Source organism: Peromyscus maniculatus, chromosome 7, assembly GCF_049852395.1.
Source record: "Peromyscus maniculatus bairdii isolate BWxNUB_F1_BW_parent chromosome 7, HU_Pman_BW_mat_3.1, whole genome shotgun sequence".
Classification (NCBI taxonomy): Eukaryota; Metazoa; Chordata; class Mammalia; order Rodentia; family Cricetidae; genus Peromyscus; species Peromyscus maniculatus.
The window spans coordinates 93,200,580-93,214,760 of NC_134858.1; the positions used below are offsets into that span (position 1 = coordinate 93,200,580).

Genomic DNA, 14,181 nt, shown 5'->3' on the forward strand with positions numbered 1-14,181 from the left:
GGATGAAGGCTCCATGGTGACAGTTGGGGTATTCACCAATCTGATTACTGGGGTGAACCAGTTCAGGCACCCTCTCCACTATTGCTAGTAGTCTAAGCTGGGCTCATCCTTTGTGGATTCCTGGGAACTTCCCTAACACCTGGTTTCTCCCTATCCCCATGCTGTCTCCCTCTATCATGTTATCTTTTTCATTGCTCTCCCACTCCATCCCTGTTCCAACTCAACCATTCCGTTCCCTTATGTTCTCATCCCCCATCCCCTACCCTTCCTTGCTCCCCCCATCCCCTACCCTTCCTTGCTCCCCCCATCCCCAGTTTACTCATGGAAATCTCATCTACTTCCCCTTCCCAGAGCAATCCATGTGTCCCTCTTAGGGTCCTCCTTGTTAGCGAGCTTCTCTGGAGCTGCGGGTCGCAGTCTGGTTATTCTTTGCTTTCTAGTATCTACTTATGAGTGAGTACATACCACGTTTGTCCTTCTGTGGCTCAGGCTACTTGCTACTTTTATCTTAACGCATTTTGATTAATCTGTGTATTGCCATGTGGTCATGGTGTTACCAGTCTGTTGGCATGTTGGCAGTGGGCTGGCGTCTCTCACTCCACCTTTCTTTTCCCTGTATCTTTGCTTGGATTTCCCGCTTGGCTATAACGTGTCTTGCCATAGGCCAAAGCAACTTCTTTATTAACCAATGGGAACAATATATTCACAGAACACAGAAAGACCGTCCCATAGCAATACATAGAATAAGTAAATCTTTAAAAAAAAAACCATTTTAAATTGTATAAATTCATAAATGGCACGAACTAAGAAGTTAGTAAGAGAAAAATGGTAAATTTTTAAAAGGCAAGACACCCAGGCATGGCGGTGCTTGCTCTCCATCCCAGCACGCAGGAGGCAGAGGCAGGCAGAGCTCTTAGGAGTTTGAGGCCAGCCTGGTCTACAAAGTAAGTTCCGGGCAAGCAAGGACTACATGGAGAGACTCTACCTCAAAAATCAAGCAAGCAAACCAAAAGCCTAAAAGGTAGGGAGGGTGGGGGCTACCATTAAAGGATCTGCCAGGACCTGAGTCTGGAACCCCAGTACCTACAAGAAAGCCACATACCACAACTGTAAGCCTAGCACTGTAAATGCAATACTTTTAAATACGGAGGCTGGGGAAACTGAGTCAGGCAGAAATCATAGCGCTTGTTAGAAACCAGCTGAATCTGAGCTCCAGGTTCAGTTAAAGACCCTCAAAGAAATAAAGTGCAGAGTAAATGAGAAAGACCCTCATTCTTGGTCTATGGTCTGTACCCACACATGCACACATGTGCACACATGCAAACACATACACAACACACCCAACTAGAGGAGAAACACACTCAGAACAGAAACTGAGTCAAAAACTAGTTACAAATCCCAGACGAAGTTATCAAAGCTAAAAGTTTCCTCTTTGAAACAACTAATATAGCTCAGAAAACTCTGCCAAGATTAAACATAAAAAAGTAGTAAAGAATAGGGGGCAGGAGAGATGGCCCAGTGGCTAAAAGCACCGACTGCTCTTCCAGAGGACCCAGGTTCAATCCCCAGCCATGGTAGCTCATAACCATCTGTAAAGTCCAGTTCCGAGGAATTTGACACCCTCGTCTGGTCTTTTTGGGCACTGCATGCATGTGGTGCATAGATGTACATGCAGTAAATTACCCATACGTGTAAAATAAAATAAAGATACAGTTTTTAAAAAGAGAACCAGGTATTTTACAATTTTATGAGTAAAAGGGAACCTTTTCTCAGGTATTAGAGATGATTTAGTAGTAGTAAGAGTTCCGGGCACAATTGTGCTCACCTGAAGGCTGAAGCAAGGAATGTCACTTCAGCCAAGAAACAGAGGCCACATAACACACCCACTTCCTCCATATTCTCTGTCTGTCTGTCTGTCTGTCTCCCAACAAAGCGATGATAATATAATGGCATTATGAGCTCTTTATGCCTACATGTATGAAATGAGGGAAAGTGCAATTCCTGGGAAGAGGATGGGGTGCCTAGCAACACAGACTTAAGTAGAAAAAAAAAAATCTTATAATACTACAACCGCAGAAGACATCCAGTAAGTATTTTAAAAATCTCCCTTCAAAGAAACTCCAAACCCCATTAGTTTTACTTGGAAAGTTTATCAGACATCTAAGGAGCAAGAACTGTCCTAACACAAACTACCCCAGAGTGTACACAAGGAAAGAACAGGAGCACTTTCTGTGAGATTAACAACCTTCTAAAGTTTAGCAGACAGTAGGCACCAGGGAAATATCCAGTCTGATTTAGTTCATTTAGGAACATATGTGCAAAAGCTCTAAACAAAACATTACCAAACAAAATCCATCAAACGAACAGATGGCGACCAAGTAGGGCTTAGCCCAGGAATGCTTTCAACATGTGAAAAGTCACTTGGATAAAGTCACTACACTATGAATTCTGGTGCAACTGGACACTCAGACTCCCAAGAACTCGACAGGTCTTTTTGGTACCATTCTCCTCAGACGAGATGTATTCACAAGATACATATTCTATAATACACGTATTCATAGCTATCCTTTGCTATTTTTACTTTGGCTTTCCTAATTGATGTTGAATTGAAAAGGCGACAATAGTCACATCAGGTGAGTGTGGACATCTCAGCGAAAGGATTTATCTTCAGAAAAGCTCCATCCCACAGTGCAAGAGGCACAGCCCCCTAGGTGCTTGGAAAGCCCAAAGCTTGGTCCCTCACTAAATAGTCCCAGTTTGTTTATGGTTCCTCCTAGTCCAGAGTTAATTTGCCAATCAGAGCTTATGTTTTTAACCAAAAACAAGTTTGCCTAGCAACAAAGCTGACAAACCGTATTATCGAATTGCTAGGTAACAAATGAGATGAGACTGGGCATAGAGTTCCACTGGTCGAGAGGTTGCCTAGCACAAAGCCTTGGAGGTGGCCCCCAGCATAAACCAGGCATGGTGGCGTGCAGCCACAATCCCAGGTCCTGTCCTTAATGATGCAGAAAGCCATCAATCTGATTCCACAATTTTTGTGTGTGTGTGTCAAAAATAAACCTTGAGCAACCTGTGATTAGAAGAAAATGTCACCAGTGTCACAGGGAGCCCTTTGGCAAACCTCGTGGTGAACTACTAAGAGCATTTAAGACTAATGGTCAAGTGGTTATTAAAAATTGTACTGGAGGATCTAGGCGATGTAGTGAGGGAAGAAATGGAATGTATGGTGCAAAGACTGAAAAGGAAGAAATAAGATTAGTACAAGGCAAAGATGATATGCTATCCAAATAAAAACTCAGTTGGAGAAACTTGCAGGCAGATAAGAAGTAAGAGTTATTTTTATCATTAAAAGGAGAATTGGCGAGATGGCTCAGCAGGAAGAGACATCATCAAATGAACCACAAGAGTTGGATCTCTAAAACTCATAGTGGACAGAGAGAACTGACTCCTGCAAATTGGCCTCTGACCTCTGCATGCACACTATGGCATGTGTGCCCATCACACACAAACACACATGTCTACGCTAAATAATAAATAAAATGTAATTAAAAATAAGGGTTTCACATGTTTGTTTTAGATATAAAAATAGGCTCTAACTTCAGGACAAAATATTTAATATGTTGTGTTTTATCATTAAAAGTCTTAAGTGCCATACCCTCTTAAACCCTCTTGCTCTGTTTTAACACAGGGTCTGACTATGTAGTCCAGGCTTGCCTGCAACTTGCTATGTAGCTTAGGTTGGATTTAAACTCCAGATCTTTTGCTTCAGCCTTCTGAGTGTTGAGACTGCATGCATGCGTCACCTTGGCTGGCTGGTGGAACCTATGATTGTGTCAGCATGGAAGTATTCACAGGTGTTCAGAGCTGTAGTTGAAAGGACCAAGCAGACTCTATAACAGGCTGCTCAGTCTTCTCTCAGAGATCAGGCCTCAATTTCAGTTTCCTGAGACTTGAGCAAGCAGTTTCTGGGAGGGCCATGAACAAAAAACATAGTCCTTGCAGTAGTTCCCTTTCTGCACGTACTCTGACTGCTCAAGGTTCAGCCAGTTGTTTACTGTCTGGGACCCCTCACCAACTTAGAACTATGTGCATGGGTCAATGTGAACGTGCGAGGCCAGCCAGCCCCCATGGCAGCTCAAGGACAAAGCCTGGGACTTGTCCAGGCCTGCCCAAAAATGGTAACTATAACCCCCAACCAGTAAATTCAAAGGTTACGTACTCTTACCCAGTCATATAACGCCAAGGCTTGTACCACCCTGCTTGTGGTTTTTCCCTTTAAAAACCCCTCACCCTGAGAGCTCAGGGTCATCTTCCTCCACCTGTTTTGTCAGATGTTGGACACGGACCAAGGCTGGGCTTATTTGTTATCAATAAACCCCTGTGTTTTGCATCAGATATTGGCTCTGTGGTGGTCTTGCTCTGGGGTCTTGAGACACAGGCACTACATAGTCAGACTGTGTTGTATTCAGAGCTGTAGTCAGACTGTGTTGTATTCAGAGGAGTTTTGGAACATACATGGAAATAAATCCCTTGTCTGTCTTTTGGCTGAGATCAAGTGCAGAAATTTTTACAGAGACATTTTAATGTTATAATTAAAATTATTGATATTTTTTTGTCATTTGTTTTTCCTTTCAAAAGCAAAGTAGCTTCAAAAGGCTAACATTTGATTAAATATGAACTAGAATTATTGTCTTTTGCTTGAAGGATGTCTATGGTTTCCTGATGGTGAGATTTAATTAGATTTTGGAGACAGAGCTTTTAAGAATAAAAACCTATTAGGAAAATTTACAAGCTAAAACTTTATACATCTGACTCATCTAAAAAAAATAATGTCAGTGGTTACATAATGCAAGGAAGAGCATCCTGGATGAGGAGAGAAAACACTTGGATTCTCACGCACAGTGTATTCCCTGAAGAACTGCAGGGTATCAGTAGAATGAGAAAGGCAGGTAGAATCCTTCTGAGACCCTTTATGGTGTCCATATTGTTTACATCCAAATCAAACAGGTGAAAAGTGGCATAGAAAAAAGATGAACCAGTGTGGTGGTTTGAACGAGAATGGCCCCATAGGCGCGTATATTTGAATGTTTGGTTCCCAGTTGGTAGAACTGTTTAGGAAGGATTAGGAGGTGCGGCCTTGTTGGAGGAAGTGTGTCACTAGGGGCTTTGAGGTTTCAAGAGCCCACAGCAGACCTAGTCTTTGTCTCTCTGTCTCTGTCTCTCTCTACCTGCTGCCTGCAGATAAAATGTAAGCTCTCAGTTACTGCTCCAGCACCATGCCTGCCCGCCGCCATGCTCCCTGCCATGGTGGTCATGGACTCACCTTCTGAAACTCTAAGCAAGCTCCAATTAAATACCTTTTTTTTTTTTTTTTTTAAATAAGTTGCTTCAGTCATGGTGTCTCTTCACAGATGTGGAAAAGTAACTAAGACCACCAGCCTCTCCCCTCTGAGCACTCTGGTCCCTCCTGTTCTGGCTTGTATTGTCTGAGGCTAATGTGGCTTTTCTAAGTGTCTTAACTACCTCACTGACCACTCACACTTGGCTAAGGTGAATGAACAAATTCATTTTAAAAAGTAATACTTTTCTATGTGTCTTGCCCAATGCATACAATAGAGCTCAGGATCTCAAGTGAGTTATACAATTGACAAATTAATCAAAATGCTAGCTTTTCATCCACTAAATTAAAAGCTTGAAAGAGATTATCAAAGTTTTTTTCCAGTTCAATATGAAGTATCTAATTATATGCTATCCCTGGAATCTTTACACACATAAATAATGGAAAATTTCCACTCAGCAAATCTGTGCCACTCAACATTAATGCCGTACTAAAGTTGAGAATACAGAGGGGAGAAGAAAACTGTTCCACCCTGCGCTTAATTAGTCGCACAGCTTACAAAGAAAAGAAAATATCTGTATTAAAACAAACATTATAGAGAATGTAATTGCTTGCTATTTCCATCAAAATGAAGTGGGGGTGGGGGACAAAGAGTTTTAAAACATGCTGACTTACCTCACATAATCAATTTGAGCGGTTATTCAGACAGCTTGTGCACTTTCCTTCTTGACAATCTTTTTGACTCACACGGGACAATTTGCCCCAAAGGGTAGATTACTATTCCTTTTTGATGTGTATTTTCATGCGTGTGTGTACATGTATTCATGTGTGAAGGTGCATGTCTGCAGAGGTCAGAGGACAGTCTGAGCATTGGTACTTCCCTTCTACTTTCTTTGAGGCAGGTTTCCTCTATTTTTGTGTCTCTGCATTGATTTATTTTGCCCAGCATGGCGCTCTTCAGCTCCTTGTTTAGAAGTGATTTCTAATTTTATATATTTTATTTCTTTGAGAATTTCATACTTGTATAAAATACTTGTATCTTGGTCACATTCACTCCTCACTCCCTCCAGGAAACTGTCATCACATCTCCCTCCCAACTTTGTGTCCCCCTTTTATAATTTGTGTGTACTTCTAACCCACTGAGTCTAATGGGTCCTGCCCATATGCACACGGTCACGAGGCCATCCACCGAGGCAGGAAGAACTCACCAGTGGCTATACTCCTGACCAAAAATGACCGTCTTTCCTCCAGTTACCATCAGTTGCCAATAGTTCATCAGGTAGGACCTCATGAGTCATTCCTCCTCCACAAGGAATTTAAAAAAAAAAAAAAGTTTATGTGCATTGGCGTGAAGATGTCAGATCCCAGGGAACTGGAGTAACAGACAGTTGTTAATTGCCATGTGGAGCTGGGAATTGAACCTGGGTCCTCTAGAAGAGCAGCCGGTGCTCTGAACTGCTGAGCCATCTCTCCAGCCCCCCTGTGCTGGAACTTGAACTGTTTTGATTTCATGCAGGTCTCATGTCGGTACCCACAGCTGCTTTGAGTTCATGTGTGACAGAGGGACAGCATTTCCAGAACTTTTCCTCATCCTTAGGATCTTGCATTCTTTCTACCCCCCTTTTCCACAATATTCTGAGTCCTGTGTGTGTGTGGTTGGAGACTGATAATGTCCCATGTAGGGCTGAGCATGCACAGATGCTTATACTCAGCAAACAGTAATACATCTCCGCATTAATCACTACCCACTCCAAGAAGTGACCAAGGTTACTCCCATAGAATGCTATTGTTAGATCTTGCCTGGTAGCTCATTATTGTAGCATGCAGAATCCAGCACGGGATAAAAACATTGATGAAGCACGGTCTCTCTTCTCTGACCCTGCAGCTATCCAGAGTGAGTGAGCGTCCAGGGGAAGTCGCCTGTCCCCATAAGAATGCTGGGCTTTATGAACACATACCACAGTGGCTGGACCAGCTTTTTTGTGGATTCTGGGGATCTGACTCAAGTCAGCAAGGGCTTTTGCCTGCTGAGCCATTTCCCACCCCCTTAAATAACATTCCTGGTGGAGGAAAGCAGAGAATGAATTAATTACTAATTGCAGGATGAAGAGAATGAAGCTTGCCCATAATTTTGATTGCCTAGGACACATTTTAGAAAATGTGTTTATATCCTATATAAATGAGCCTGCTGTTTCTATAATTTAATATGCATCAGAAACCATGTCTCTTGAAAATGGCTATTTTAAAGCATACAAATATAAAACATTTCCCAGTTTTTGCGTGGTGTGGCTGGTGTTCATCTTCAAATGCAGATAAAAACAGAATAAAGAAAGTAATGTGAAATTATCAAATAAAAGAGAAAGTCTTCTAAGAATGTCCTCTAGAAACAGTATGTTTACACACGGTGGGAGGGTAAAGCCAGAAAGTGAACATTGACTTCCCTGTGAGAAATTCAGAACAGCCATTATCCCTGATATTTCCTCAGTGTGGTTTTTCTCTTTGTGTATGTGTTCATGTTTGCACATGCATGGGAGGCCAGAAGTTGACATTAGGTGTGTTCAATTGCTAATATATATATATATATATATATATATATATATATATATATATATATATATATATATATATAAATGTATATATGTACATGTATATGTGTGTATATATATGTATATGTATATGCGTGTGTATATGTATATATAGTGTGTGTGTGTTGTTGTTTTCCTGATCAGGCATGTATGGAGGTGAGACAGAAGTCAACTCACAGTCTCTTTCTCCAGTATTCTCTGTGTTATTTTCTGAGACAAGCTGTCTTACCAAGCCTAGACTGCTACATTAGCCAGACTGGCTGGCCAGAGAATGGTCCACATTTTTCAGTCCCCAAGTGCTAGGGTTACAGGTTTACACTCCCACATTTGGCTTTTATGTGGGTGCTGAGGATCTGAAGCCATTTCCTCCTGTTTGCATACCAAGCATTGGACCCACTGAACCATCTTCCAAGTTTCCCAACTTGAGAAACCTGAACATGGTCCTCATCCATTCAACAGGACTAGCTGGCCAGCAAACCTCAGGGGTTTTTGTCTCTGCCTCTATCACTGAGACCAGAGGTGGGTGCTGAGGATTGAACTCGGGACCTCAGGCTTACATGGCAAGCGCTTTACCAATTAAGCCATTTCCTCAGCCCTTGTTAGTTTAATTCTGAATTAGGCCTGGTTGGTTTACTTTCCAAGGCTCGCAATCTAAGATTATTTAGTATTTTAGAAATGCACTGGGGAAACAACAATTAAAAAGTCTTAGAAATCGCCAGGCATTGTGGTTTCACACCTTTAATTCCAGCACTCAGGAGGCAGAGGCAGGCAAATCTCTGAGTTTGAGGCCAGTCTGCTCTACAAAGTGAGTTCCAGGATGGACAGGACTACACAGAGAAATCCCATCTCAACAAAACACACAAAAAAGTCTTAGGACAAAAAAATCCCCTTGACTAGGAAGGGACAGTATGTATCCATTAGAGATGAGACAAAAAAATTTCCAGTTTTATCTTTTTATCAAAGACTAACAATGATTAGTATTTGGTTATATGTGTCCCTCTCCTGATCAATTAATTCACCTCTACCTTTAGGAAAAATTGTAATCTGAGTGAAATTTGCACACGTTACTAATTATGATCAAGTGCAGCTCTCCATTGGAGCAGCACAGTGGTGCACACACTGGGCTTGCTGACTGTTGACACCCCCTTATAGGAGGGGCTGGAGACGGTCACTGAGCTCTCAGCTGGGTATCCAGCCACCCCAATCACTTTTATGCACTTCCGCCGTAATTGCACTTGGCCTCGGGTCTCTGGAAAGGGCTAGAGCATATAGGCTGGGGAAGGGTAGGGAAGGGGCTCCATCTCTGCAGCCATGGGGCAGTCACCATCCATGTTGAGTGCAGAATTTCATCCACGTTCCTGCCTCTAACCTTCATCCATTGTTCTGTCGGTGAGCCTAATGAGCTGTTTTCCCACGGTGAACTTGAATGGTTGGTCACTGGAACTGTAGGAAGCCAGGAGGACCTGCTTAGTCCCCCACAGGGAGACAATTCCCCAAACTCGTGGGCAACAGCATCTTCATATTTTTAATCATTAAAATGAAATCCCACTGGATTCTAGTGCTAGAAATTACTGAATATTGCTAAGAAGACCTGAATAAATACACAGGTGTGCTATGTTGGTGGACTGAAAGACACTGCTAAAATGTAAATTCTCTCCAAGTTAGTCTCTAGATTTAATGTAATTCCAATCAGAATGTCAACTTGGTTTTTGTTTAGAAATTGATCATTCCAGTGTGTGTGAAAAAGCAGACTACCTAGATAGTAAAACTCATTTTGAAAAGTACTGTTCATATGGCGATCATCTGTGAGCTCCCCACTACCATGCTGCTGGTGGATCCAAACAGCAAGTCTTTCCTGCTACAGAGCACAGATTAGTTCCTCTGCTGTAGCAAATGGTAAGATACCTGTTGTTTTCTTTTTTTTTCTTTCTTTCTTTCTTTCTTTCTTTCTTTCTTTCTTTCTTTCTTTCTTTCTTTCTTTCTTTCTTTCTTTCTTTCTTTCTTTCTTTCTTTCTTTCCTTCCTTCCTTCCTTCCTTCCTTCCTTCCTTCCTTCCTTCCTTCCTTTCTTTCTTTCTTTCTTTCTTTCTTTCTCTCTCTCTCTCTCTCTTTTTTTTTTTTGAGACAGGGTTTCTCTCTATAGCTTTGGAGTCTTTCCTGGAACTCACTCTGTAGCCCAGGCTGGCCTCGAACTCAGAGATCCACATGTCTCTGCCTCCGGACTGCTGGGATTAAAGGCATGTGCCACCACCGCCAGGCACCTGTTGTTTTCTTAACTCTTCTTTTTTTTTTTTTTTTTTTTTGGTTTTTCGAGCTTGGTTTTCTCTGTGTAGCTTTGAGCCTTTCCTGGAACTCACTCTGTAGCCCAGGCTGGCCTCGAACTCACAGAGATCCGCCTGCCTCTGCCTTCCAAGTGCTGGGATTAAAGGCGTGCGCCACCACTCTTAACTCTTTTAATCCGCTAAATATAATTTATTTCTCATCAGGTTGGCACAAACATAATCCTAACACATTAAAATTCACAGTTCAAAGCAGGGGTTCACTATGTAGTTGTGGCTAGTCTGCAGTACACTCTGTTGTCAAGGCTGGCTTAGAACCCTGAAATCTTCCTGCCTCATCTTCCTGAACATTGAGATTACAGGTCTGCCACCAGGCCCCGCTTAAAACTCAGCACTTTAAATAAAGGTGTAGTTCCTTTAGCAGATCCTGGGAACCGATGATTTAACTTCCGTTCTAACATCTTTATCTTGTATAATGTTACATGGTGGAGTGTGCAGTCTATAGTCTTTGTGGACGAGCTTTTTTCACTTTTTAAGATTCATCCATGTTACTGTAAGTGTCCCCAGTCTGTATTTGTGGTGGCTTTACGTGTTAACTTGCCTAGGACTAACTTCATTTCCCAGAATTCTCTTTGTGTACTTCCAATCAGGGTGTGAGATCTGAAGAGTGATGCAGCAGTTCTTTTGTTCTTTCCTTCCACTGAACTTTTCTAACTCACATGTGCTGATTCATCCTGATGATGTGGGGCATCAGCACCTTTCTTTGCTCCTCCTTCAGCATCTGTGATTGTTTACCAACACACTTCCAAAGGCAATGGCAAAAGGCCTCAGTATTGCCACAGGATACAAGGCCAGAGACACAGGAAGTACCGTTCATCAGAATCCCTCTTCATGGTGTCGGCTGGTCTTGGCTGTCTTCTTTGGATCTCTGCCTTTCCTTCCTAGCTGCTACCCCAGGGACCTCTAACACTGGATGCCAGGACAACAGAACCTGCCCAACAATCCAACGAGTGCAATGTCAGACCCTTATATACAAGTGTGTGCATGTGCACACACACGGCACACATGCACACATGCTACTAGCAGCTTTGTTCCTCTGCCTGAACTTGGACACATCCTGTTATTCTAGATTTATACTATGTAAATACATAATTTATTTATCATTCCCTAGCTGAAAGGCTTTCAGTTGTTTTCAGTTTGGGACAATGAATAAAGTTCTCTTGAATGGTCACATACAGATCTTTGTATGGATATATTAATTTAAAATATGTTATCCTAGGAAACAGCTAACAGTTAAGTGTAATTACTTCAGAAGTGGGAAGTGTTGCTAAGAGTGTCTGATGTTGGTATTTTACATTTTAGGCCTTTGTGACCATAAATTTAAAAAATACTAAATTTTATAGATGCATATGAATTATATCTCAATTAAAAATGTATATTGTGTGTGTGTGTATGCGTGTGGATGCTTTGTGGCACAGCATGCATGTGGATATCAGAGGACAGCTTGGGGGAGTCTCTCCTCTAGGTGGGTGCAAGGCCCGGCGGTAAGCACCTTTCCCCACTGAGCCATCTTGCCATCCCTGTATCTCAAACTAAAAAGCAGATGAGAGGCTGGAGAGATGGCTCACTGGTTAAGAGCACTGGCTGCTCTTCCAAAGGACCCAGGTTCAATTCCCAGCAGTCACAAGGCAACTCTCAGCTGTCTGTTACTCCAGTTCCTTCTGGCATCTGTGAGTACCAAGCACATGCATGGTAAACAAATATACAAACAGGCAAAATATTCACACACATAAAATAATTAAAAAATAAAAGCAAATAATACTAAGTAAAATGCTAAAGCTCTATCAATTTATAATCTAATACCAAATTTTATTCACCTTTTTTCTTACAATATGCTGTCATTCAAAATATACCTCATCAGTAATTCATGCACACAATAGGCACTCTATAGATTTTTTTTAATAATTAAGTATATTTTTTTAGAATGACTAAAAATCCTGATGTAAAATCCCAATAGGGAAGTGCATAATTCCATTGTAGACAAAATATATAACTTTACAATAAACATTTTTATAAGAATTTGCCCGAAAGAGGGAAGACTTAAACTTGAACATCAAAAACAAATGTGAAAAGCAAGATGAAACCTAACACTAGATTACTCAGACGCCCCCTGGGTAGGTGGTGCTCACGGGCCAAGGGCTGCCTGCACCCTGTGCGCCCTCAATGCCAACTGAGATTCAGCTAAGAAAGTAAGCGTGTATTCCTCAGTGAACATGCTGCAAGAGCCGATGCAATGGCTGGGAAAGCTTCAGCTACACCCTTACATCAACACCAGAATAGGTCAAATATACCTTTTATTTTCAAACTGAAAAACAATGCTTTACATCTCAAGCAGCAAGCACGAAGTCACTTTTCTAGGAGGTAAACACTTCGAAAGAGAGCTCAAGAACCTTCATTTGAACTTAAAGCAGCTTTTTTCAAAGCCCCTGATGCTCTCCAGCCAAGCCCACTGTGACCACACATGAAAGCAAGCAGCTTACACTTTGTAACTTACTCAAACCTGAAAAGTTAGAAGAAAAAGTTAAAACTAACCAAATGCCTAGAGAAGTAACTTTGCAAATGCATAAATATGAACAAATATTCTATGGCTAAAAGATGTCTATTATTTTTCAAAAATCACAGAATTCTATAAATATTTAAATATGTGAACTACATCAATACAGAGAATATATTTAAAATAGTAAGTCAAAAAACAAAATAAAAAATATAAAATTATTATAACCATGTAAGAGTAAATATAATACACAACAAAAAACAAGGTAAATTTAGACTGATAGAACTAAATAATGTTTTGTTTTTTGAGACAGGGTTTCTCTGTGTAGCCCTGGCTGTCCTAGAACTCACTCTGCAGACCAGGCTGGCCTTGAACTCAGAGATCCACCTGCCTCTGCCTCCCAAGTGCTGGGATTAAAGCCGTGCACCACAAGACTGACTTAAATTCAAATATTTAGAGACTTTTCTTTGTTGCTTAAGATTATAACAAAAGAAAAAAAATAGGGTATTTTAGATAAAACTATACTCTTAAACAATAAATACTGACCTCTATGTGAACTCCTAAAACCAGAGATTTTAAACACCATGAACTCTACATTTCAAGTGTCTCTTAAGGTAGCTGCATTTGCTGATCTTCATTTTATAAAAGGGAGTGGGCAATGTGTACACTGATAGCTGCCCCTCTTAAATATTACAAATTTTAAGCACTAACGAACTAAGAAAAAAAATTGCATGCTAACAAACCCGTTTACTTGTTCTGATTCACTTCTACAAAAAGCCACAGACAGATTTTAAAAAACTAACTCTATATACATATTTTACATGACATATATTTATGCTATAAATATTTAGAGAATGGCTTTTGTGTAATTGTTTATGTCCATATATATCTTATTAGTGTAGTTGTAAGGTATGCAAATACAGTCTCAGATTTGTTATGGAAAATTATTTCTACAAGATTTAGAAAATGATTAATTTCTTGGATAAAACATAGCATATTTAGAAGTCCGAAAGCCAAGCAAATCCCTTATTTCATTTCGGAATTTCGACAGATCTTGGCGCAGTTCATTGAGATTCTCCACGGTCGCCTGGTCTGTGCTCTGCATCTTCTGTCGCATGGACGTCAGGTAACGATGCACCAGACAGCACATCACCTTCTGGTAGTTCTCGTCTCTCTTTTGTTTCAAGTTTCTCCACTCCTTCAAAACAAGCAGTCCCATGGTAAGAACGACAGCAGAACAATGTATGTGTAAGAAAACATGTATACACACTCATATATACATATGGATTTGCAGAACTGAGGAGTGAGCTGAGGGCCACATGTATGCTAGGCAAATGTCTACCATCAAGGCATTCTCTAGCCTCAGAGACAATATTTAAATGAGGTAAATTTTAAATATACTCACAAATGCACACTTTCAATGC

At 41.0% G+C, this 14,181-nt stretch overlaps 1 protein-coding gene across 7 annotated transcripts in view; it reads right to left on the bottom strand.

Annotated features, from left to right (window-relative positions):
* Positions 1 to 12,051: 12,051 nt before the first annotated feature.
* Positions 12,052 to 14,181, bottom strand: part of Trpc1 (transient receptor potential cation channel subfamily C member 1) — a 60,897-nt gene continuing 58,767 nt past the window's right edge. For all 7 annotated transcript variants that reach the window (XM_076576832.1, XM_076576833.1, XM_006975177.4 and 4 more), the window contains one exon: positions 12,052 to 13,955. In XM_076576832.1, the coding sequence (XP_076432947.1) occupies positions 13,728 to 13,955 (228 nt within the window). In that variant the 3' untranslated portion in view covers positions 12,052 to 13,727. The remainder of the gene's footprint in view (positions 13,956 to 14,181) is intronic.